This window comes from Trichechus manatus, unplaced genomic scaffold, assembly GCF_000243295.1.
Source record: "Trichechus manatus latirostris isolate Lorelei unplaced genomic scaffold, TriManLat1.0 scaffold00125, whole genome shotgun sequence".
In the NCBI taxonomy this organism is placed as follows: Eukaryota; Metazoa; Chordata; class Mammalia; order Sirenia; family Trichechidae; genus Trichechus; species Trichechus manatus.
The window spans coordinates 2,516,146-2,541,133 of record NW_004444061.1 but is presented as its reverse complement, the minus strand read 5'-3'; the positions used below and the strand labels follow the sequence as shown (position 1 = coordinate 2,541,133).

Below are 24,988 nucleotides of genomic sequence, written 5' to 3'. Positions count from 1 at the left end.
ATGTTTACCTGTGTTTTATTGACTATGCAAAGGCATTTGACTGTGTGGATCATAACAAATTATGGATAACATTGCAAAGAATGGGAATTCCAGAAAACTTAATTTTGCTCATGCAAAACCTGTACCTAGACCAAGAGGTAGTCATTTGAACAGAACAAGATGCTGCATGCTTTAAAATCAGGAAAGGTGTGTGGCAGGGTTGTATCCTTTCACCATACTTAATCAATTTGTATGCTGAGCAAATAATCTAAGAAGCTAGACTATATGAAGAAGAACATGGCATCAAGATTAGAGGAAGACTCATTAACAACTAGCAATATGCAGCTGGCACAACCTTGCTTCGCTGAAAGCGAAGAGGACTTGAAGCACTTATTGATGAAGATCAAAGACTTCCTCAACATAAAGAAAACAAAAATCCTTACAACTGGACCAATAAGCAACATCATGATAAATGGAGAAAAGATAGATGTTGTCAGGATTTCATTTTACTTGAATTCACAATTAACGCCCATGAGCAGTAGTCAGGAAATCAAACAGTGTATTGCACTGGGCAAATCTGCTGCAAAAGACTTCTTACAAGTGTTAAAAACCAAAGATGTCACTTTGAGGACTAAGGTGCACCTGACCCAAGCCATGGTGTTTTCAATCGCCTCATCTGCATGCAAAAGCTGGACAATGAATAAAGAAGACTGAAGAAGAACTGATGCCTTTGAATTACTGTGTTGGCGAAGAATATGGAATATGCCATGCACTGCCAGAAGAATGAACAAGTCTGTCTTGGAAGAAATACAGCCAGAGTGCTCCTTGGAAGCGAGGATGATGAGACTTTGTCCCATGTACTTTGGACGTGTTATTAGGAGGGACCAGTTCCTGGAGAAGGACATTGTTCTTGGTTAAGTAAAGGGTCAGCATAAAAGAGGAAGACCCTCAATGAGATGGATTGACACTGTGGCTGCAACAATGAGCTCAAACATAGCCACTATTGTGAGGATGATGCAGGACTGGGCAGTGTTCGTTCTGTTGTACATAGGGTAGCTATGATTTGGAACTGACTCGACTACACCTAACAAAACAACAACAATTCTTTGCTGTGCAATCCCTGGGTGGTTCAAACCGTTAGCACGCTTGGCTGCTAAACAAAAGGTTGACAGTTTAAGTCCACCTGGACGTGTCCCAGAAGAAAGGCCTGGTGATCTACTTCAGAAAAATCAGCCATTGAAAACCCTATGGAGCACAGTCCTACTGTGACACACATGGAGTTGACTCAATGGTAACTTTTTTAATTCTTTGCTGGGCAGGGGGGAGGATGTTCTGTATACTGTAGGATGTTTAGAAGAATCCCTGGCCTCTACCCCGCTAAATGTCCATAGCAATCCCTCCTCCAAGTTCTAACAATCAAAAATGTCTCCAGACATTGTCAAATATCCTCTGGGAGATGAAAGAGTCCCACGTTCAGAACCATCATTTTAAAGATATGGTGTGGAGGTTACACACATCACTTTCATTCACATTCAATAATGAACTAATATCTGGCCACACTGATATTAGTCATGTGGCCACACTGAGTTGTAAGAATCTGGGAGAAATATTTCTAGCTCGGTTACTGTATGACAAGTAAAACTCCAGGGGTTCTATTGCCATGATGTTTTCAATCACCTCATATGCTTGGGAAAGCTGGACAACAAATCAGGAAGACTGAAGAAGAATTGATGGCTTTGAATTATGGTGCTGGCAAAAAATATTGAATTTACCATGGACTGCCAGAAGAACGAACAAGTCTGTCTTGGAAGAAATACAGCCAGAGTGCTCCTTGGAAGCAAGGATGGCAAGACTTTGTCTCATGTACTTTGGACATGTTATCAGTTGGGACCAGTGCCAGAAGAAGGACATCATGCTTGGTAAAGTAGAGGGTCAGCAAAATAGAGGAAGACCCTCAATGAGATGGATTGACACAGTGGCTGCAACAATGTGCTCAAACATAACAATGATTATGAGGATGGCGCAGGACTGGGCAGTGTTTCATTCTGTTGTACATAGGATCACTATGAGTCAGAACCATCTCGATGGCACCTAACAACAGTTGCTAAAAAAGACGAGGAAAATGGATTTTAGGGGACAATTAATAATCTTTGCTACACAGCCCTACTTCTGAACTTTTCCATCATGTAACCCACTAAGTTAAATTTACAGTTTACACCACTTTGAAGTAGGTTTTCAGTCCCTTGAAATTCAGAGACCTAATTGGTACAAGTATTACTTTTCCTATCCAAAAGCATAAGGTGAAATTTAGTGAACATTATCCAAAGAGAAAAGGATGAAAGGAATAATACTTGAAGTTACTCAGAAGCTGGGAAAGATTCAGAAGGGATTGAACAAAACTGATGAAATGAGGCTATTTCTTGTCAAGGGAAGTCTTTGGTTGAAATGGAAAGGCCTTGGTCACAACGACTGGTGGTCACTGTGGTAGTTAAGAAAGAGAACAGTATAATTATGCAAAATTGTCAAAATGAAAACTGCAGGCATCTTGCATTATTCAGCTTTGAACTGCGGCTTTCTAGTTCTCTTCGTAAATACAAAAAGCCTTTGGTGATTCCTTTATATCTCACACAAAAGATCTTTGCTTATAGCCAGCTGTTTTGCAATTATATTTCCATGAAAGTTAGCATAATTTAATATTAGAACTGCCTAAGGGAAGAAGGGGTGACAATGTTCTAGGGTATTATAATAGGGTATGGAATAGTAATGGAGGAAATTCCCATTTTACACATGGATAGCCTTCCAAAAATTCATCTGGAAGCCAATTGTTCTGAATTCAAAATATATTTTCCCATAGGAATATTGTTTTTATGTGATTAGATTGCGGCAGAAGTCATCCGATACCAGAAGTGGGAGAGATACATACTGTGCAATGGTGAAAAGCAAAATGCTGCAGGCAAGAGGAAGGCTTGCCTGATTTCTGCCTGAGAAAATTATCAGTAACAACAGTCCAGGGAAGAGATGACTTTTAACTGAGCTCAAGATAGGGAAAGCAAGAAAGGGCATTTCAGGCTAAAGGACAGTTCAAAAACACAAACTTTCAAATCCTCTGTGAGGAATAGTGCGTATATACTATGCATAGACAATAGAGTTTGTAGAAATGAGACAAATAAGTTAGGATTGGGCTGTGAATGTCATGGTGGAGCTTAGATTTTTTAGTAGGTATCTTAGCCATCTAATACCACAAGTGGATGGCTTTAACAAAGAGAAATTTATTTTCTCTCACAGTCTAGTAGGCAACAAGCCCAAATTCAGGGCATCAGCTCCAGGGGAAGGCTTTCTCTCTCTGTCGGCACTGGAGGGAGGTCCTTCTTATCAATCTTCTCCTGGCCGAGGAGCTTCTCCAGCACAGGGACCCCGGGTCCAAAGGATGCACTGTGCTTCCAGTGCTGCTTTCTTGGTGGTATGCGGTCTCCCACTCTCTGCTCGCTTCCCTTTCATTTTGTCTCTTGTAAGATAAAAGGTGGTGCAGGCCACACCCCAAGGAAACTCCCTTTACATTGGATCAGGGATGTGACCTTAGTAAGGGTGTTACAATCTCACCCTAATCCTCTTTAACATAAAATTACAATCACAAAATAGAGGACAACCACGCAATACTGGAAACCATGACCTAACCAAGTTGACACATATTCTGGGGGGAAACAATTCAATCCATGACAGTAGGTAAGCACCTAAATTTGCTAATGAGAAGAGTGATATGATCAAATAGAACTTTAGCAATAATAAGAATGGTTTGAAATCAAGGACATAATGGTAAGAGCAGTTGGATTTCTGATCTTGGGATGTGGCAATGGGTTAGAAAGACGAAACCAACCGGACAGGCAACATGAAGTTAAATTGGCAGGATGTGGTGGCTAATTGTACATGGTAGGTAGAGAAGAAGGAATCAAAGATGATCCCAAATTTTCTGACTTTGTGGTCCAGGAGACTGGAATTATGGCACAAGAACAAGTTTGAAGGGAAGGTAATGAGCTCAGTAGGTTTTTTTCTCAAGGCTAATAGAAGAGTTGGGGTGACTGTAGGCTTAGAGTACAGCAAATGGGCTACATGTAAGTTTCTGCAAAGCTTGCCCATTATGCCCCTGTAATTGAAAGAAAATCACTTAATGTATTTTGTACTTAGTTCCAAACTCTCTTCCTCCAAGTTTATTTTCCTCTCTTGGGATGTATATCTACATGTTGACTGTTACACCAGTGTTGGTGAAAATGTTACATTCCAGTGCCAGACACTGTAGTCAGAAACTTTGCTTAGCAGAGGTAGCAAAAATATTGGCAGCGTAAGGATGCATTGTAGGGTACCTGAGAAAAGCAGTGTAGAGAGAAAATCCTATTAACTATAGGTTGAAATAATGTCAAATATGATTAAACTCATAAAATATGTCCTTGAGAGTCCTGGAGCAAATGGAGGGAAAGGGGAAAATAAAGGAGGATCAGCTCACACTCACAGAGAAGAATAAGAAAGAGTTTGGCAGGAAGAGTGCTGTGGCAAAGCCAGATAAGGTGGTATCAAGAGTTATCTGGCAGAGAAAGAATTTTGGGGTTTCTTTTGATTCCCACTCCCAACCCCCCCTTCCTATCACCTCCAGAGACAGTTGAAGTCATCAAACTAGCAAGCATTTGTATAGTATGGTGGGTGTAGAGAAGGACAGTAATTGAAACAGCAGGAGAATAGAGGGATATATATGTCATCACTCTTCTTACTCCCCTAACCAAAAGAGCATGGCAAATTCAGTGTATCCAGAGTATAAATCTGATGGAGAAGAGTTGGATGGGATACAATTCCTGAACATCTATGGAAGAGATGGTCATTCACCTAGAGCTAGATATTGGAGCATCAGGGCTAGACCAGCCTTCTAGGAATTGGTTGATGAAGGAACCCTTCAGAGAGGAAATTCTTATCAACTGAAGTGCCAGACATATGTGGGAGGTCGTCCACTCAAGAATAATGCCTGATAGAGAGACAAATGAATAGAAGAGAATGGAGCCAGATCACAAGCTGTTCACTCCATGAATTATAGTCAGAAGGGGCTCACTTCTTGGCAGGGCTGTGACAGGCAGTCGCTCACAGGCTGGAGTTGACCAAATAATCATAAAACCATTCAAACAAGGTCTATAGTCTAGTCTCTGAAAATGGCCACTGGGACCAAAACATTCATCTGGTCACCATCCTGGGATCCTCTGCACCCTATTAACATGGCATAGTCAGTGCTTCCAAGTCTCTGCTGTCTTGATGCTAAAGTACAATAAATAGTTTAGCAAATCATATCAGTGTAGCTTTAACACAATGATTTGCCTACTCACTCTGGAGAGAAAAAGAACGGAGCAAAGAAAGGAGGAGTTCCAAGGCTAAGTGGAAACCAAAAGGAAGAAACCAGACTATAAAATTTTCTCCTGATAAAGGAGTCAACAGAAAAAAATTATGGTAGGAGGTATAGATATTACCCCTTCCCAGTTACCAATAGCTTTTACCCCATCCTCCACAGCAATAATAAATTGCAAAGCTGAGGGATTCCTTTTCTCCATTTCCTCATTTTTATTAGCATAAGGAAAGTAGATACTTCAAACATAATATGCCCAAGTATACCAACATTAGCTGGCCTCATATCTGGAAAGAAGGCTCAATAAATCATAGTTTTGACTCATACTATGCAAGAGCTTCAGTAATAAGATTCTGCTTAGAACTCTGATTTTAACTCTTCAGCTATGTGTAATTTGATCTATTGACTTCAGGAGTAGGAGAAAACTGTATAGGATATTGAATTAATTCCTCATCTCACACTTTGAGACCACTACATATAAGCAATGCTGAAAGAATTCTTCCTTTGCCTTTTATGTCATGCATGATTAAATTCTTCATTAATGAACCAGTTGCTTAAAGTAGGTATGCTTCTTTCTGGAAATAAATCTGGCACTTGGGACAGTTTGGCTTGCTTCTGCAGCAAATGAGACCTTTTCCCATTTGCTAATGGCTGACTCCAATTCAGCAAAGTGAGTTGAGACAGAGTAAGATTCGTAGATGCTAACTTAGATGTTAGCCCTTTCACAAAACTATAGTGATAATCAATAATTAATAATAATAATAATATGTGCCAGGCACACTTTGAAGCACTTACCATGTAGTAACTCAATTTCATCTTTTCAGCTCTATGAGGTAGATATTATCATTTTTACCACTTTAGAGTTGAAGAACATGCTCAGCATTTCTCAAGCTGAAAGAACTGAAGAAAAAATTCAAGCCTCCAGCTGCAATTTGAAGGATTCTATGGGGAAAATATTGAATACCTTGGAAAGCATCAAAAGAAGATGGAAGGAATATAGAGTTACTGTACTAAAAAGAACTGGTCAATATTCAACCATTTCAAGAGGTAGCATATGATCAAGAACCAATGGTTTTGAAGGAAGAAGTTCAAGCTGCGCTGAAGGCATTGGCAAAAAACAAGGCTCCCGGAATTGATGGAAGATACCAATTGAGATGTTTTAACAAGTGAATGCAGTGCTGGAGGTGCTCACTCGTCTATGTCAAGAAATTTGGAATACAGCTTTGTGGCCAAATGACTGCAAGAGATCTATATTTATGCCCAATTCAAAGAAAGATGATAAACAGAATGTGGAAATTAATGAACAGTATCATTAATATTACATACAATTTAAATTTTTGTTGTATTTTAGATGAAGGTTTACAGAACAAATAGTTTCTTATTAGTTAGTACACATATTGTTTTATGACAATGGTTAACAACCCCACGACATGCCAACACTGTCCCTTCTCAACCTTGGGTTCCCTATTACCAGCTTTCCTGTCCCCTCCTGCCTTCTAGTCCTTGTCCCTAGACTGTTGTGCCCCATTAGTCTCATTTTGTTTTATGGGGCTGTCTAATCATCGGCTGAAGGGTGAACCTTGGGAATGACTTCATTACTGAGCTAAAAGGGTGTCCAGGGGCCATACTCTCGGGGTTTCCCCAGTCTCTGTCAGGCCAGTAAGTTTAGTCTTTTTTTGTGAGTTAGAATTTTGTTCTACATTTTCTCCAGATCTGTCCAGGACCCTCTGTTGTGATCCCTGTCAGAGCAGTCAGTGGTGGTAGTCAGGCACTAAATAGTTGTACTGGACTCAGTCTGGTGGAGGCCATGGTAGTTGGGGTCCATTAGTCCTTTGGACTAATCTTTCCCTTGTATCTTGTTTTCTTTAATCTCCCTTACTCCTGAAGGGGTGAGACCAGTGGAGTATCTTAGATGGCTGCTCACAGGCTTTTAAGACCCCAGACGCTACTCACCAAGGTAGTATGTAGAACATTTTCTTTACAAACTGTGTTATGCCAATTGAGCTAGATGTTCCCTGAGACCACGGTCCCCACAGCCCTCCGCCCAGCAATTTGGTCCCTCAGGGAGTTTTTATATGTCTATGCAGCTTCCATGACCTTTCCTTGTATAAGTTGTGCTGGCTTCCCCAGTATTATGTACTGTCTTACCCTGAACCAAAGTTACCACTTACCTATTGTCTATTTAGTATTTCCTCCCCTACCCCTCCCATCCCTCATATCCATCAAAGATTGTTTCTTTTTGTGTGTAAACTTTTTTGTGAGTTTTTATATCACATACAAGTAAAATTTTGATGAAGATCATTCAAAAGCAGTTGCAACAGTACATCAACAGGAAACTGTCGGAAGTTCAAGCCAGATTGAGAAGAGGACATGGAATAAGGGATATCATTGCTGATGTCAGATGGATCTTGGCTGAAAGCAGGGAATACCAGAAAGCTGTTTACTTGTGTTTTATTGACTATGCAAAGGCATTCAACTGTGTAGATCATAACAAATTATGGATAACATTGCAAAGAATGCGAATTCCAGAACACTTAATTGTGCTCATGCAGAACCTGTACCTAAACCAAGAAACAGTTGTTTGAACAGAATAAGGGGATACTGCATGATTTAAAGTCAGGAAAAGTGTGTGTCAGGGTTTATCCTTTCACCATACTTATTCAATTTGTATGAATAAGCAAATAATCCAAGATGCTGGACTATCTGAAGAAAAATGCGACATCAGGATTGGAGGAAGACTCATTAACAACCTGCAATATGCAGATGACATAACCTTGCTTGCTGAAAGTGAAGAGGACTTGAAGCACTTACTCATGAAGATCAAAGATCAAATCCTTCAGTATGGATTACATCTCAACATAAGGAAAATAAAAATCCTCACAACTGGACCGATAAGCAACATCATGATAAATGGAGAAAAGATTGAAGTTGTCAAGGATTTCATTTTACTTGGATCCACAAAGAACACCCATGGAAGCAGCAGTCAAGAAATCAAATGACGTACTGCATTGGGCAGATCTGCTGCAAAAGACTTCTTAAAGTGTTAAAAAGCAAAGATGTCACTTTGAGGACTAAGGTGCACCTGACCCAAGCCATGGTATTTTCAATCACCTCATATGCATGTGAGAGCTGGACAATAAATAAGGAACACCAAAGAAGAATTGATGCCTTTGAATTATGATGTTGGTAAGGAATGTTGAATACACCGTGGCCTTCCAGAAGAATGAACAAGTCTGTTTTGGAAGAAGTATTGCCAGAATGCTCCTTAGAAACAAGGATGGTGAGACTTGTCTCAAGAGCTTTGGACTTGTTTTCAGGAGGAACCAATCCCTGGAGAAGGACATCATGCTTGGTAAAACAGAGGGTCAGTGAAAAAGAGGAAGACGCTCAACAAGATGAATTGACACAGTGGCTACAGCAATGGGCTCAAGCATAACAAAGATTATGAGGATGGCACAGGCCTGGGCAGTATTTCATTCTGTTGTACATAGAGTCGCTATGAGCCCAAACTGACTTGACTGCATCTAACAACTACAATAAAGTTGAAAAAAATGAGGCAAAAAGGATTAAATAACTTGTCCAAGACCACACAGCTAGTAAGTGGCAGAGCCAAGATTAAAGTTAGTCTGACTCCAGAGTCTGTACTTCTAAACACTATATTAAATTGTCTCTTCAACATATCACACAGAGCAGTGGGTTAGGAGTCAGAAGACCCCAGTTTGAATTCTTCGAAAAATCAGCCCTTCTGAGCCCCAGTTTCCTCACTGGAAAGGTTGTGAAGGTTAAAGGAGATGATATAATTATTAAAAATACATATGGAATGTATATGTAAGGTAACTACAAATACAAAGGAGCATTATTATTTTAAACTTAGTACAGGCTCTTGCTTTAAAAATTATTCTCAGATAACATTTCACCCATTTTCACTAACTTTACCATGGATCTTGAAACATCTCTACCTAACTATATCTTCTGATAATATGCTCTATGTTTAGTTTTTAGTTCTTTGGTTTTTTTTTAATTAAGAGGCCTAAAACTTTTTGATGGTGTTTGCTTTAAAAAACAGAGTAATCATTTTTAGAGATTGAAAAGATATCAATTTTTTCCCCAAAAGATCATTTTCTACACCTATTTAACTTGACTCTCATCCTCAAATTTGCTAGATAAAAATAGAATTCTCTCTTTGAATTTGGTTGCTGTCTTGGAGCCCTGGTGGTACAGTGGTTAGGAGCTACGGCTGCTGATCAAAAAGGTTGGCAGTTCAAGTCCACCTGCCGCTCCTTGGAAACCCTATGGGGCAGTTGTACTCTGTCCTATAGGGTCGCTATGAGTTGAAATCAACTCAACGGTAACAGGTTTGGTTTTTTTTAGAGGGGGGTTTGTTAGATTTTTATTGCTGCTGTGACAAATTACCACAAATGTCTTGTGTCTTAGTTACCTAGTGCTGCTATAACAAAAATACCACAAGTGGATGGCTTTCACAAACAGAAATTTATTTTCTCATAGTTTAGGAGGCTAGAAGTTCGAACTCGGGGTGCCAGTTCTAGGGGAAGGCCTTCTCTCTCTGTTGGCTCTGGGGGAAGGTCCTTGTCTCTTTGAGGTTCTTCTCTTCTCCAGTCTCTACTTCTTTGCTCATTTAATCTCTTTTATATTATAAAAGAGTTTGACTTAAGATACATCCTACACTAATCCTGTCTTATTAACATAATAAAGGCAACCCTATTCCCAAATGGGATTATAACTACAGGCATAGAGGTTAGGATTTACAACACATATTTTTGAGGGAAACAATTCAATCCCTAACAACTTGAAACAACACAAAATTATAACAGTTCTGTAGATTAGAAGTCTGACACAGGTCTCACTGGGCTAAAATCAAGGTGCCAGCAGGGTTTTGTTCCTTTCTGAAGACTCTAGGGGAGAATCTGTTTCTTTGCCTTTTCCAGCTCCCAGAAGCAGCCCGCATTCCTTGGCACTTGGCCTCTTCCTCCATTTTTAAATCCAGCAATGCAACATCTCACCCACCCATTATGTTTCTTTTTCATCATAGCTAGAAATGGTTCTCCATTTTTAAGGACTCATGTAATTAGATTGGACCTACCTGGATAATTCAGGATACTCTCCCTTTACCAAAGTCTTTAACCTTAATCACATTTACAAAGTCCCTTTTGCTGTGTAAGGTAATATATTCACATTCTGAGGATTAGGACGTGGGTGTCTGGAGTGGGTGAGGTGGGGATTATACTGCCTACCACAGTTGTGAACATTAGGAACAAAAAAACCAACATGCTATATTAAAAAGACTTGTCAGTAGGACTAGCAGGCAGAAGGGGACAGGAAAGCTGGTGATAGGGAACCCAAGGTTGAGTAAGGACAGTGTTGACTTGTAGTGGGGTTGTTAACCATAGTCATAGGGCAACATGTGTACTGTTTAATGAGAAACTATTTTGTTCTGTAAACATTCATCTAAAGTGAGAATAGCAGTACAACTGGAAGAACGTAACTGATGTCACTGAACCGTGCATGTTGAAATTTTTGAAATGGATGGTGTATCTTTGGCTATGTATGTTTTCACAAAAAAAAAAAAAAGGTCAAGAAGGGAGAGGGTTGACATGTCGTGGGGTTGTTAACCAGTGTCATAAAACAATATGTGTAGTGACTGTTTAATCAGAAACTATTTGTTCGGTAAACCTTCACCTGAAGTACAATAAAAAAAAAAGTCTTGTCAGTATATAAAATTTTGAGGGTGATTTCATTTCAGTGTCTTGAAAAAAATCTACAAATCATAACAGGTATTATGGGAGAAAGGCGATAAAGTCCAGCTATGCTCATATTAGACAAAAAGAAAAACCTGACAAATGGTAGAGGAAAGGTAGCAGTGCAACATCAATAACAAAACCAAATGAAGGAACTGAAAATTATCCAAAATGGGGTGACAAATCTGCACTCATTTTACCTGCAATGTATTTATTGTTGGGAATGAAGAACCTTCTTTCTGAACCCAGTCCATCATTTTCCAGAAGTGAAAAGTTAGTCATACACTATCAGGAGCTAGACAGACATCAGAAAAAAGATCTTCCTTTCTACCAAAGTTAAAAACAAAAAAAAAACAAACAAAAACCTTCTTTTTTTTTTTTAAGATAAGTTGAAGCAATAAAGAAAATGAAGTGTTTTAAGTCTTGTGCCTATTTCAATGGTAACAGGCAGGGGCTGATTACTCAATAAACAAGGTACCCACCGGCTTAACTGTGTTTACTTACTAACCTGTAGTGCACAATTTCACATGGGTTTCACTAAATCAAAGATGTGGTGAAAAACAGGTGAAATTGTGCAGTACAGATTAGTAAGTAAACACAAGTAAACCTGTGCATATCTTGCTTATTGAGTAATCTGACCCTGGTAACAGGGATTATCTAAATGGTATTGAAGAAGGGTTATCAGACTTTAAATGTGCTTGTTTTGGTGAACAGAATGAAGCAATGCAACCAGAAAGATACTGACTAGTGGCCCAATTTTGTAGACTGCATATTTCCCCACGCTATTTACATGTTTCAGAAAACCTAATGGATGTTTGATGCAATGCATAATGCCCAGCGGCTGTACTCAGGAAAAGCAATAGCAACATTAGTGAATCTCATGACAGCCTATTTTATCACTTCCATAAAGTTGTGTCCCATGTGTAATCACCAGGACTTCTAAGCCACCAAAAAACTCTGAACTGATAAGGACAGGTCATTTGCTTTGTGGAAGAGAATTACCTCAATCCCCAAAATGGAATACATTAAATTATACAGAATCCTACGTTGCAGGAGAAGTTATCCTTGCTTTAAAAAATATGTGTGTGTCCTTAAAACATGTATGTGACTTATAGTTAAGTGGGTGTACCTCCAGTTTAGAGAACTCAGCCAGTAGTTAGAGAAACAGGAACAAAGTCTAGGTCCCAGAAGCAGTTACTAATGGGCTAAGCAAGGGATTAGGGCCATCTCCAAAGGGAGAAGAGTTCAAGACAAGACTTCAGTGCAATGAAAGAACCAGAGGACACTTAGGAAATCAAGCCAATCAAGGAATGGGCAAAAATGGAGAAGACTGAGGCTAAGATTTCAGCTTGCTGGGCCAAGAAGATGCTTAAATGTACCTACCCCATATCAGGCTTAGTCAAGATTTATCCAGGCACAAAACTGATACAGAATAGGACCCCTAAGCAACAGCCAGTCTTGGTTATGAGTAAGATGGTAACTTTGCCTGCAGAGTAAGTAGCTTTGGTACCTGTATCAGAGTGAATCTGCAAAGGCCGGGACTGACATCATCTATCCATAGCAGCCCAAACCTGCTCCTCCCAGCCCTACAATACAAACATGATATTGTAGAATACCTCTGAATCATTTCCAGAATTAACAGTCTGCTCATAAAAGTAACAGCTCAGCAGACCCTTAGTTACCTTTCTGACCTCATTGACTCATGCACCCTAGGGCCTTTGAACTTACCTGTTCCTTCTGGCTGGTACAAGCATCCACCATATCTTCAAATGGTTGGTTCCTTCCTGTCATACAGGCTCAGACATCGCCTCCTCAATGATCAGGACTTTTCTGATCATCCTTCCCAAACTACACTGTTCTCCCGAAGACATTAATCACATCACATCAGAGGTCTTATCAAAATCTGAAAGTATCTTGTTGGGTGTTTTAATTTGCTCACTCAAATGACACATGCACAAGGATTTTTCTTGTCATTCTCTGAATCTCAGAATTTACAGCATGGTAGTGTTGAATGAATAAATAAATAGTAAGCATTCTTCTCTTGAGAAAATCTATGCCTTAGGTTGATGAAGTTTCAACATACAAATACAGGAGACATCAATGAATTTTAGTCTCTGCCAAGCAGCAAGCAGCAGCCTGACCATCTTATCAGAGTGCACGTGGGTGAGAAGGGAAGCCAGGGAACTTCACTAAACAAGGTCTCTCCCCGTGGAACCAAAAATCAAAGTTAGTTGTGACCAGCGAGATGGATTACCAGTAAAAGGCCTTTCCCCCCGCACCCCCCCACCCTCAGTTGCAATTATTTACAGTGGATTTTTTTTTTTAACTGACCAACTATTTAGTTGACAGAGCTGTTTTTTCATCTCGAGGCCTGTTTTTTAAAGATGTTCTTCATTTTAATGACAATTTTCGTGACGATCTCCTTGACTGTCTGTGGCATCCCAAACTACACATTTCCAAGTAATGTGAGTTATAGGGCATTGGGAACAAGACAGGACTGGGGATTAGGAAACCCAGATTATAAGGCCCTAAATAAGTCCCACTTATTTGTTCAACAAAAGTTTAATGTAAGCCAGCGCTATTCTAATTAATTCAAATAGTGAATAGGGCGGACAAAGTTTCTGTCCTTGTCTTCCATTCTATTGGGGGAGGGGGCAAGGAGGAAGCATAGGGGGAGGGAAATACACCCACTTCTTACTTACTCACTATCTCGTTATCCAATATTTTGTATTTATGACAATAGTAAAAAATCTACCATCTGACTATTTTGACCATTAATGAAGTACATCTGTCAGTAACAAATGCTGAGGTGTGAGGCGAGAAGGACGCTGGGGTTATCTGTCAACTTGGCTGGGCCACGATTCTAGTGGTTTGGCAGTTACATAATGTAATGTAATGATGTAATTTGGCAATTATGTAATGATGTAGTCATCCTCCATTTTTGCATAGTGCTGATTTTCCCATAACGACTTGGTCTTTGGAACCTAACCATGTCCATAAGTGAGGAGTGGGTGTAATAAACAACCTCCTCCAGTCTATAGTTTTCTCCCCTAAAAATAGGTGGCATTAGACTAGATAATCTCTAGCTTCTCCCAGCTTTACATGCTCTGAAGAGAGGAAAGAAAATTTGGAAGGCTTAGTGATGATTTCTGGGGAGTAAAATCATGGATAATTTTAAAATTTTTTCTTTTTGTTTATCATTGTTTTCTGAAATTTCTTCTATAATGAACATGTATTACATATGAAGTGGGAATATGTTTAAGAAAAACAGTAGAGGATATTTTACTATCAATCCCAGGCATTGTTTCCTAGTGGCCTAAAGGTATGTTATACATCCATCCTTTGGCTCTGCACTCTATTTTTCCATCTAGTAAATGGAAACTCTCCTATTCCTCTAGTGACTGACTTATTGCTTTACATTTCCCTAAAGAGGCTTTGGGGAAACTGCCAAGGGAAATTTTCTGCTCCTTTTCTCATTACCTCTGTGTATACTGGCCTCTTCTCTTTTCCTTGAATACTTGAAACTCTTCACTAACTTGGGATGGTGAGGCACATCTCCTGGATATCACAATCTCTCTCTCTCTCATACACACACACACACACACACACACACACACACACACACACACACACACACACGGCCTCTTCTCACCCTTCAACAGTCACACCTCAGCTTAAACGTTACCTCCTAAGAGAGACCTTACCTGAGCACACTAAATGTAACAATTTCATTCCTACCTTACCACCCTCCATTTAAAAAAAAAACAAAAAAAAAAAACAGTTGCCATGAGTCAGTTACTACTCCTGGAAACCACCCACCATTCATCTCTGGTATTCTCTATCATATCTCTATCCTGCTCTTTTCTTCTAGAGCACCCTTGTTGTTGTAGATTGAATTATGTCCCCCAAAAAATGTATGTATCAATTTGGCTGGGCCATGATTCCCAATATTGTGTGGTTGGCCTCCATTTTGTGATTGTTATTTTATGTTAAAGAGGATTAGGGTGGGATTGTAACACCCTTACTAAGGTCACATCCCTGATCCAACGTAAAGGGAGTTTCTCTGGGGTGTGGCCTGCACCACCTTTTATCTCTTGTAAGAGATAAAAGGAAAGGGAAGCAAGCAGATAGTTGGGGACCTCGTACCACCAAGAAAGCAGTGACGGGAGCAGAGCGCATCCTTTGGACCTGCGGTCCCCGCGCGGAGAAGCTCCTAGTCTGGGGAAAGATTGATGAGAAGGCCGACAGACAGAGAAAGCCTTCCCCTGGAGCTGATGCCCTGAATTTGGACTTCTAGCCTACTTTACTATGACGAAATAAATTTCTCTTTGTTAAAGCCATCCACTTGTGGTATTTCATAGCAGCACTAGATGACTAAGACACTTGTCAACTTGAACTTTCATATGTTTTTCATTTCTGTACAAGCTTATTGTCTATTTCCTCCACAAGTCTAAACTTGTATCATGAAGACAAGAAATGTCTATTTTGTTCACTGCTATATCCCTAGAGTTTAACACAGTACCTAGCACGTTACAGGCACTCAACTAATATTGGTTGATTAAATGAATACATGAGTGAATAAATGGGGTCCTTTGTCCTCTCTCCATCAAGAGTTCATTCCCATGCAGTGGTGTGCTGCAGCCAGCTCTTTACTTGCTAGTGAGAGCCAATTGTTAAATTTTTAGGAAACGTGCAAGCCAGCTCTTAAACTGTTGCTAGCTTGAAATTGGCCATGGGGAAAGTATTCACACCGTGGACATTGGCAAATGTTACATATCAAAGAGCTAGTTTACTACTGCTCCTATCTTCTAAATCCAACTGTAAATATTGAGATATCATGACAAAAATCATGTCCTATAACTTAAAGTCTTTTAATAAAAAAATTCTTGAAATTAAAAAAAATACTAAATATATGCTATACAATTGTTGCAAATATTTGGTCCTCTTATAAACTAAATTATGATCTAGATCTAAATTATGATCTGATCCCCTAAAATTATTGTTTTTGCTTTTCAGATCCTTATGTGAAGATTCATCTGATGCAGAATGGCAAGAGGCTGAAGAAGAAAAAGACAACAATTAAAAAGAACACACTTAATCCCTACTACAATGAGTCATTCAGCTTTGAAGTACCTTTTGAGCAAATCCAGGTAATGTCAAACATAATTTTGTCTTCCGATTCAATTTCATTCCTTCAGATCACATAAATTATACACACAGACCTTGTAAATTATCTGTGCATATGCTTTCATTAGGAATGCCGTCCTTATTTCCATGCACATTTGATGCTCGAGCTACATCAAGAGGGAAATGATAATATATACAGCCAGGGTGTGCTGATTCATCAGCCAGAAACAGCTGGCATCTTCTGTTCAGCAGAAATAAAGTAGGAAAAAGAAAATCAACAGAACAAGTCTGCTAACTACAGAAGTGTAGCCACAGAAGTTAAAATGCCAAGAGAAAATGAGCTTTAACTAAAGACTGCAGCTGAGCTTTTAACACTGGGCCACCAGTGCTCCAGGGCCTACCCTGATGACCTTATATTAATCTATTACATCTCCAAAGATCTCATTTCCAAACAAGGCCACATTGACAGGTACTGGGGGTTAGATCTTCAGCATATATTTTCGGGGGACACACCTCAACCCGTAACAGTAGGCAGTGTTTCATTCTGTTGTACACAGGGTCATTATGAGTCGGGAACAACTTGATGGCACCTAACAACAACAATCTAACAATAAGATTAAAGCAATTTTTAAATCAGTGTTGTCTAATAGAACTTTCTATGATGATGGAAATGTTTTATCATCAACCCATCCAATATGGTGGCTACTAGAGGCAGGTGGCTAATGAGCACTAGAAACGTGGCTAATGTATAGAGGAAATGAATTTTAAAGTTCATTTAATTTTAATTTATTTAAATTTAAATTTAAACAGCCACATGTGGCTCGTAGCTATTGTACTGTATTATCATAATTTGAAATGATCAAAAATCACCTATACCGTATTTTTTACACAAATAACGAGCACCTTCTATGATTGTTTGTCAACCACTCCTTTCCTCCCCTTTTGTCAGTACTCTATGCTGATTTTTTTTACAGCAACACATAAAAAAAAATTGGCATAGCGGCACTTATGAAAATACCTCGAGGAGGGGAGGGAGCGGTTGGCAAACAAATGTAGTGGGTATGTTTTATTTGCGTGAAACTATGGTAATCCCACCATCCTCAAATAGATTTATGTTTTTTATGCAACTTTTCTCATATACACCTTGATGTGGTGTATTGTACGTGCTGTTTACTTTTAACAACTGTTATATAAGTAACTGACATTGAAGAGGACACTGCTTCCCTGTCCCTGATTACTTGTTTACTAGCCTGAATCACTGAACCCACTGCTTAGGACCCACTGGCAAAACCCTAAGGTATCTAATTTTGTCCAGTAATTTACTTTGCAATATTTGTTCAGTGAAAACTCTTGAGTTTTAAGACCTGGATTCTATGGAAACTAACGCCTCCTGGCATCTTATTTTTAATTCTGCAGAACAATATAAGGCAGAGCATTGAGATGAAAAATCCTATTGTAAAGCTTCTTCTTTGAGTAAAACTTCTATATCTTTTTAAAAATAAATATCCTTTTTCAACTATAAATGACATCAGATGTGACTATATTGACAATGAAACACATTAAAAACAAGACATATGTTGGGTTTCTGGGGCAGCATTTTGGAGATAACATTTTGTCAGGACAGAAAGAACCTTGGAGTACATTAGGCATGGAAAAAATGAAAAAGTGTTTGCTTGCCTCCTTTTCTGCTCATTGAATCAATCTCCCCACCCCAGGAGGCTGCTTACCTAATCTTGCACTTTTTTAGAGAAAGAAATTGAGCATTTCACATGCTATAATGGGGGTTTAAATTTCCCCCATCCTGAGGTTATAGGATTATCTGATCTTCCTTCTGTCTTTCTTTATCCCTAAGAAATGTATTATGACAGAAGCAAAATATGCTGATTTTCAAAAGCACATGAAAGTGTTGCCCCTCTAAATCTGTATATAAATAAACTACGTATACAGCTGGAAAAATTAATCCAAAACCTTCACAAGGATATTTTTTCTTGAGTGCTACTAATCAATGCATTCCAAAATAGAATAATCAAAACTCATTCCAAACTCTGAAAATCCCTGTTACGTTTGTGTATAGTGTCCCCTACACACACACACACCCCCCATTCCATGTAGTGTGATTACATCCTGATGAATTGCTTAGGAAAGTTCTGAAAGCCAAGATGATCCTAGTCTCAGTTCCAAATACCATCTAGCAGGTATGTAATTCCCTTGATAATGGAATCAGTCCAACACTGCAGTAGAGAAGATGGGCGTTAGTCTGCTTTATTATCAGTGTATTGTGGTTTACATTCTAAATTTCACTTTCAGAAGTGATCATTTTCTCTGTTCTGAGAGCTGTACATCAGTGACATTTCTCAGCACACTGGCGCAATAATGCAGTCCTCAGAGTACAAAGTCCACTAAAGGGCAATAATTCAGCGGGATTTTCATCTGGCCCTGGGTTTTATAATTATGTTTTCTGTTCCTTTTAACTCTGGCCACCAAATATTATGCATTCTGCTTTATTTTAAACACTTTCTCTATCCTTGCACTCAATTTCTAGATTGGAACCATCACATATTCTGACTAAGCAAATTCATTACTTAGGAAGCAGAACTAAAATGTGCTTTTAAAAAGTGTTTCTTTCACACTATCACGGTATGGATTTTCTTTCGTACAGTGTGTTAGCTATCTAGTGCTGCTATAACAGAAATACTACAAGTGTGTGGCTTTAACAAATAGAAATTTATTTTCTCACCATTTAGGAGGATAGAAGTTCAAATTCAGGGCGCCAGCTCCAGGGGAAGGCTTTCTGTCTCTGTAGACTCTGGAGGAAGGTCCTCGTCTCTTTTGAGCTTCTGCTCCTGGGAGATCTTCATATGCCTTGGCATTTCTCTTCCCCCATCTCTGCTTGCCGGCTTGCTTGTTTAATCTCTTTTATATCTAATCCTGCCTCATTAACATAACAAAGAATCCATTCCCATATGAGATTGTAACCGCAGGCATAGAGGTTAGGATTTACAACACATAATTTGGGGGGACATAATTCAATCCATGGAGCCCTGGTGGTGCAGTGGGTAAGCATTCGGCTGCTAACCAAAAATTGGCAGTTCAAATCCACCAGCTGCTCCTTGGAACCCCTATGCGGCAGAGTTTAGTCATTTCAAAAAGTATTTAATAAACCCTCACAGCCTGATGGAACACTGAAGTATAATCTTGTGTGGCCTAAAAGGTCATGTTGTCAGTGACAGATACACAGTAGCTACTCAATAAATGTTTTTTGAAAGAATGGATGAATGAGAAAAAATATCTTTTTTTAATTACTACTTTTTAAAAGACTTTATATTGTCACATTTTATACTCACAATAATCATTAGCTGAAATTGTATACAGTATTGTTTTTATATAAAATGCTGGCTTGAAATGGGATTGCTGTACCTAATTGCTTTGGGAATTATAACCAAAAAAAGAATGGTCTGAGTACCAGTGCCAGAAATTTCACATCTGAAATAGAAATGGATTTAGAGGTTAACTCAAGTTGACACCAGTAGCATTACATGGTGGTTTACAGCAAGGGCTCTGGAGACCAAACCACCTGTCACTCATTCTCTGTATGACCTTGGGCAGGTTACTTAATTTCCCTGAGCTTAGGCATACTCATCTATAAAATGGCAATATTAATAGGATCTATTGTGAGGAGTAACTGAGTTAGTTCATGTAAAAGACTTAGAATAGTGCCAAGTATATGATAAAAATCAATACGGTTGAGTAGTTTGATGATGATGATGGCTAAATAGGAATTGGACTCAGGTTTTCATATTCATTTTCAGCTTTGTCCCAGTAATTAGAGATTGATTCTTCTTATTTCCCAATTCCTTGGATCTCAGGGAAGCTGGCTGATTAATGTTTCTTCTGTGTCCTTTTCCAGAAAGTACAAGTGGTGGTAACTGTTTTGGACTATGACAAGATTGGCAAGAACGATGCCATCGGCAAAGTCTTTGTGGGCTACAACAGCACTGGCGCGGAGCTGCGACATTGGTCAGACATGCTGGCCAACCCCAGGCGACCCATTGCCCAGTGGCACACTCTGCAGGTAGAGGAGGAAGTTGATGCCATGCTGGCAATCAAGAAGTAAGGGAAAGAAGAAGCCTTTCTGAGTCTGCCCACATAGTGCTCTTTAGCCAGTATCTGTAAATACCTCAGTAATATGGGTCCTTTCATTTTTCCAGCCATGCATTCCTAACACAATTCAGTGGTACTTCAAATCCTGTTTTAATTTGCACAAATTTAAATGTAGAGTCCCTAAGCCTTTCATCATATCACTGCCCTCCAAATCTACTCTTCTTTTAAGCAATATGATGTGTAGATAGAGCATGACTGAAATTATTTATTGTATCACACCGTTGTATATACCAGTATGCTAAAGATTTATTTCTTGTTTGTGTATTTGTATGTTGTGTTTCCTAATCTGTGTATATCTAGATGTTTTTAATAAGATGTTCTATTTTAAACTATGTAAATTGACCGAGATATAGGAGAGCTGAAAATATATTATATGGTAAATATAGTATCGTCTGCATTCCAGCAAAAATATCAACTTGTAAGGCACTAGCACAGTTCAACTGACATCTTAAAGGACAACTTAAACCTGAGCTTTCAGTTGAATCATTTGAGTACCAAGATGTGCTTACACCACATGTTTGGTGGGTGAATCCAATTTTGTAGAATTCCTTCACAGGCAAATTAGCATGATCTGAGAAGCATCTGGGCTGACCTCAAGGAAGCAAAGCCACAAACCAGAACAGCATCTGTCTGTACATATATACAAAGCTAAAACCATGGCTTCACTCTAACATTTGAGGAAGCAATCTAATGGGAGGCAATGATTTCATATTATTGCATATAGAATAACAGGATGATGGTGTTCTCTGTGTGTGTATGTATGTGTGTGTATAGGCGTGTGTGTGCACGCACACGTGTGCGTATATCTGCATTTGTTTGGGGATAGGGGGTGGGTGGAAAGAAGCTAAGGGGAGAAGTCAGCATTTCTGAAATATTGCCTGACTGTTAAAAAAGAAAAAAAGTAGCTCTCCGTTATCACCTTTATACAAAACATGCATCCTGTGAATTTCTGGTCCAGATTTCACACTGATACAAATTCTAAAAGGTTTGCACGTTAGACTTTATAACAAAATATTTTATTATACAAAACCAGATTAGAAGGAATGCAGAATATTTTTAACACAGCAATCTGTGCTTATTACACAAAATTACTTTGTGGTAAACAGTATTGTAATCCCATCAAAAGATGAAAAAAAAAAATTAGCCATAGTTCTGAATGCACTTCAATTAAGCCAAAACAGACAGCTAGTGATCTTTTTATATGCTCTTTTTACTTCAATAAGTTTTAATTTGTCCTTTAAAAAAAAGGTGAAACAAAACCAAGAACAAGTTCTAGAAAACTGAAGCAACCTCTTATGTATATTAGATGCTTGATTTAGGAGGAGTTTTTAAATGTTTTCAATGTTATTCTGTAGTAAATGGCACTATTATGAAGCTACTAGTCATTCCATAAGAGTCTTAAAGGACTGCTCTGTGTAACACTGTGACGCTGTGTGTGCTTAGAAACCTAGTTTCCTCAGTGGATAGCACTCAATTTATTCCGTAGTGATCTTGTAACAATACTGCCATTCCCTCTAATGCACTGCCCAATGTGTGTAGCACAAACAGTTCTCGTTACAAAGGACCAATTCAGAACTGAAAAGCTATGCATAGGACAAGAAAGATACATAGAATGGGGTGGAACACACAGCATTTTTGTCAAGCACTGTGCGATATGCCATATTTTTCCCCACTATGGTAGGCAACCACTTTATGAAAGGGCAGCCTATTATACACCACACCACATCTAGTCTTTTTTTTCCCGCTTGCTTCTCTGACACACTTTAACTCCTAGGGCAGAGAGTGGTGATGCTTTGAAGGGAAAGTTTATCTTCACAAACACCAGAACAAAATGGAGGGAAACTAAGCATTGGTCTCCTGTTCAGACTTTAGGATATCACGCCACATTTTTTAAAAACTCAAAGAGAATTAAAAAAGGGCTGACAGTAGGCTTCGAATACGGGGTTGGCTGTTTCCTGATAAAACAAGAATTCCTGTCATTATTCTTTCCTCATCAAAGAAGAGGCAAGCCCTTTGGTCTTTTGGCCCAGTTGTGGCAAATTCTTTAGAACTGGGACACATACAAAGAACAAAGGTGAATAACATCTCCCTCTTCTGTCGAGGATCCATACTTTTTTCAAACGTAGATAATAGGAAATGCACAAGTCATAGTGTGAGATTAAATATCAGTTTTAACAGAAAAATTCAAACAAGATTCTTTCCAGTTTAAAGGACCAGACCCTACCAAAGAGAGGGACTTGACTAACTTTTCAAAAGTCCTTAAATATCAGAAACTGAAATTTAATTTCACCATATTCAGCTTTAAGTTGTCCACACTGATACACCACTTTTAAACAAGCAGGGTGAAGCTGCCGAATACACATTATTTCTTGCATCAAAGCACTATTAATGCATTCTCTTGCAACACTGCCAAACCTGGGATTGTCACCATCGACTTAGTTGTTAGTATGCTATCTTTCATGAGTCAGTGACTGAACCTGCTGTATGACCAAGATTCATCCTCAGATGAGTCCCATGTACCTTTCTGACAAAGCTGTGTGAAGTATTAGCATCTGACGCTCTAGAAAGATCCTAGTTGCCTTTGTGTATATTTACTGCCTGCTTGAGTGTTTCTATGTGTGGATTTTCTCTGTATCTTGTAGAAATGTTGGGGTGTTTTCTTCTGCCATATGGCTCGTGGCCCGCGAGCCAACTACTTTAGCTGTATTTTACCTTCATTTTTGATGAGGTGGTTTAAATTTCGTTTCACTTCGTGTAGTGAATTCCACAGTAGTTTTCTGATTGTTGTTAAAAATGACTTAACATATTACACGGATATTCAATAAAATGTTTTATTTCCGGTTGATGTTGCCGCCTTTTAACTCTTTTTCTTACCTAGCTCTGGTGGTGAGTCAATGGCCTATTGACTTTTGGGGCCTGCCAGAAACAGTGGCAGCTAAACAAAAGCTTGCACTGAATGCCAGCCTCTGAGTCATGTCTATGAATACAGAAATGGCTGAAGGGAAAACAATGGCCAGAGAGGATTTGGCCATTACTGCTGAGTGTTCCTGGGCACTGTCATTCTCAACATGTGTTTCTTTGTTTTTGTTTATGATCGATTCATCTGGCACACTTTCGCGCTTTCTGCTTTGCCCAAAACGTATTTTTCACTCCGGAGTCTAACTCAGTCACATACCTTCTCTCCAGAGCGGGACTAAAAACAAGATTTTTAAAACCCTGTTTTCAATTTCCCTGCCTACTGTAATGGCTAGTGGAAGCAAGTAAACATCTTTCCTCCACTGAATTCAACATTTACCAGGTGCCTACTGTGTACCATGTTCTTACTGAACACTGGAAATACAAAAATGATGTAATAAAATACACTTCCCCCAAAGAGTCCACAGTCTCTGAAAGACATGTAAATACACTTTCACAATACACTGTGATGTGTACTTAAAAGCAAATGCCTTAATTTGGCTCAGAAAGTTCGTGTTCTGCATCCTAGCGAAATGAGTAGCGTCTGGGGTCTTAAAAGCTTGCTAGCGGCCATCTAAGGACAACAATTGGTCTTTACTCATCAGCAACAAAAGACTAAGAAGGTAAATAAAATCACAGAGAAGAAAAAAGTCTACAAGACTGATAGCCTACACAAGTCACAACTTCAACTACCCTGAGCCCAGAAGAATTAAATGGTGCCCGTTTATCACTACTGACCAATCTGACCAGGGCTGCAATAGATGATCCTGGTTAGAATGGGAGAAAAATGCAGAACAAACTGAAATTCTTAAAAATGGCCAGACTAACTGGACCACTGAGACCAGAGGACTCCCTGAGATTATATTTAAACCGCACTGAGATACTACTTAAACCTTGAACCAAAATTATCCCGAGATCACCTTTCAACAGAAAGAAAAGTGACACACAAAATAAAGGACATTGCCTATTAAATCGGTGCTCTACTGAAAAAACATCTGTATGAATCCAAAAGGTCAACACTTAATCAAAGCAAAGATGAGAAGATAAGGGGGTAGGGAAACTAGAGTACTGGAAATGGAACAACCAGAACACAATTAATGAGAATGTTGACACAATGCGAAAAATGAAACTAATGTCATTGATCAATTTGTGTGGAAACTGTCAAAGAGGAACCTAACTTGCTGTGTAAATTTTCACCAAAAACACAATAAAATACTATTTAAAAAAAAAAAAGCAAATGCCTTGGGTCCCTGAAAACTTTCACAAGCCCAATCTTAGTGGACGCCATTCAGCATGAGGTATTTATCCTTTGGTTGCTAGAAGCATTGCTTGCTGACATCTCACAGCTGTGTCCCTCTGACCTTTACCAAATGAAGCTGCCTCACTTAAGGTATGCACCCTCCCCAGGGGAGCCCACATTCAATAGTCAGGGCAGGATATCTCTGTAGTACCATCTCAGCTTCATAGCCCCAAGGGATTAGTTGAGAATGCTTTTGCAACTGCATTTCACTTTAACTTTGCCTCTGCTCAATCACTTTTCCTCATTACTTTTAGAACTCCTCAATAAAACCCCTGCATGCATAGCTCCATCTCAAAATCTGTTTCCTGGGGATCCCACCTTACAACACCATTC

At 39.1% G+C, this 24,988-nt stretch overlaps 1 protein-coding gene across 1 annotated transcript in view; it reads left to right on the top strand.

Annotated features, from left to right (window-relative positions):
* Positions 1-23,245, top strand: part of SYT1 (synaptotagmin 1) — a 245,031-nt gene extending 221,786 nt beyond the window's left edge. The window contains exons 8-9 of the mRNA XM_004384616.1: positions 16,129-16,262; positions 20,147-23,245. Coding sequence (XP_004384673.1) covers positions 16,129-16,262; positions 20,147-20,353 — 341 coding nt within the window. The 3' untranslated portion in view covers positions 20,354-23,245. The remainder of the gene's footprint in view (positions 1-16,128; positions 16,263-20,146) is intronic.
* Positions 23,246-24,988: the final 1,743 nt, after the last annotated feature.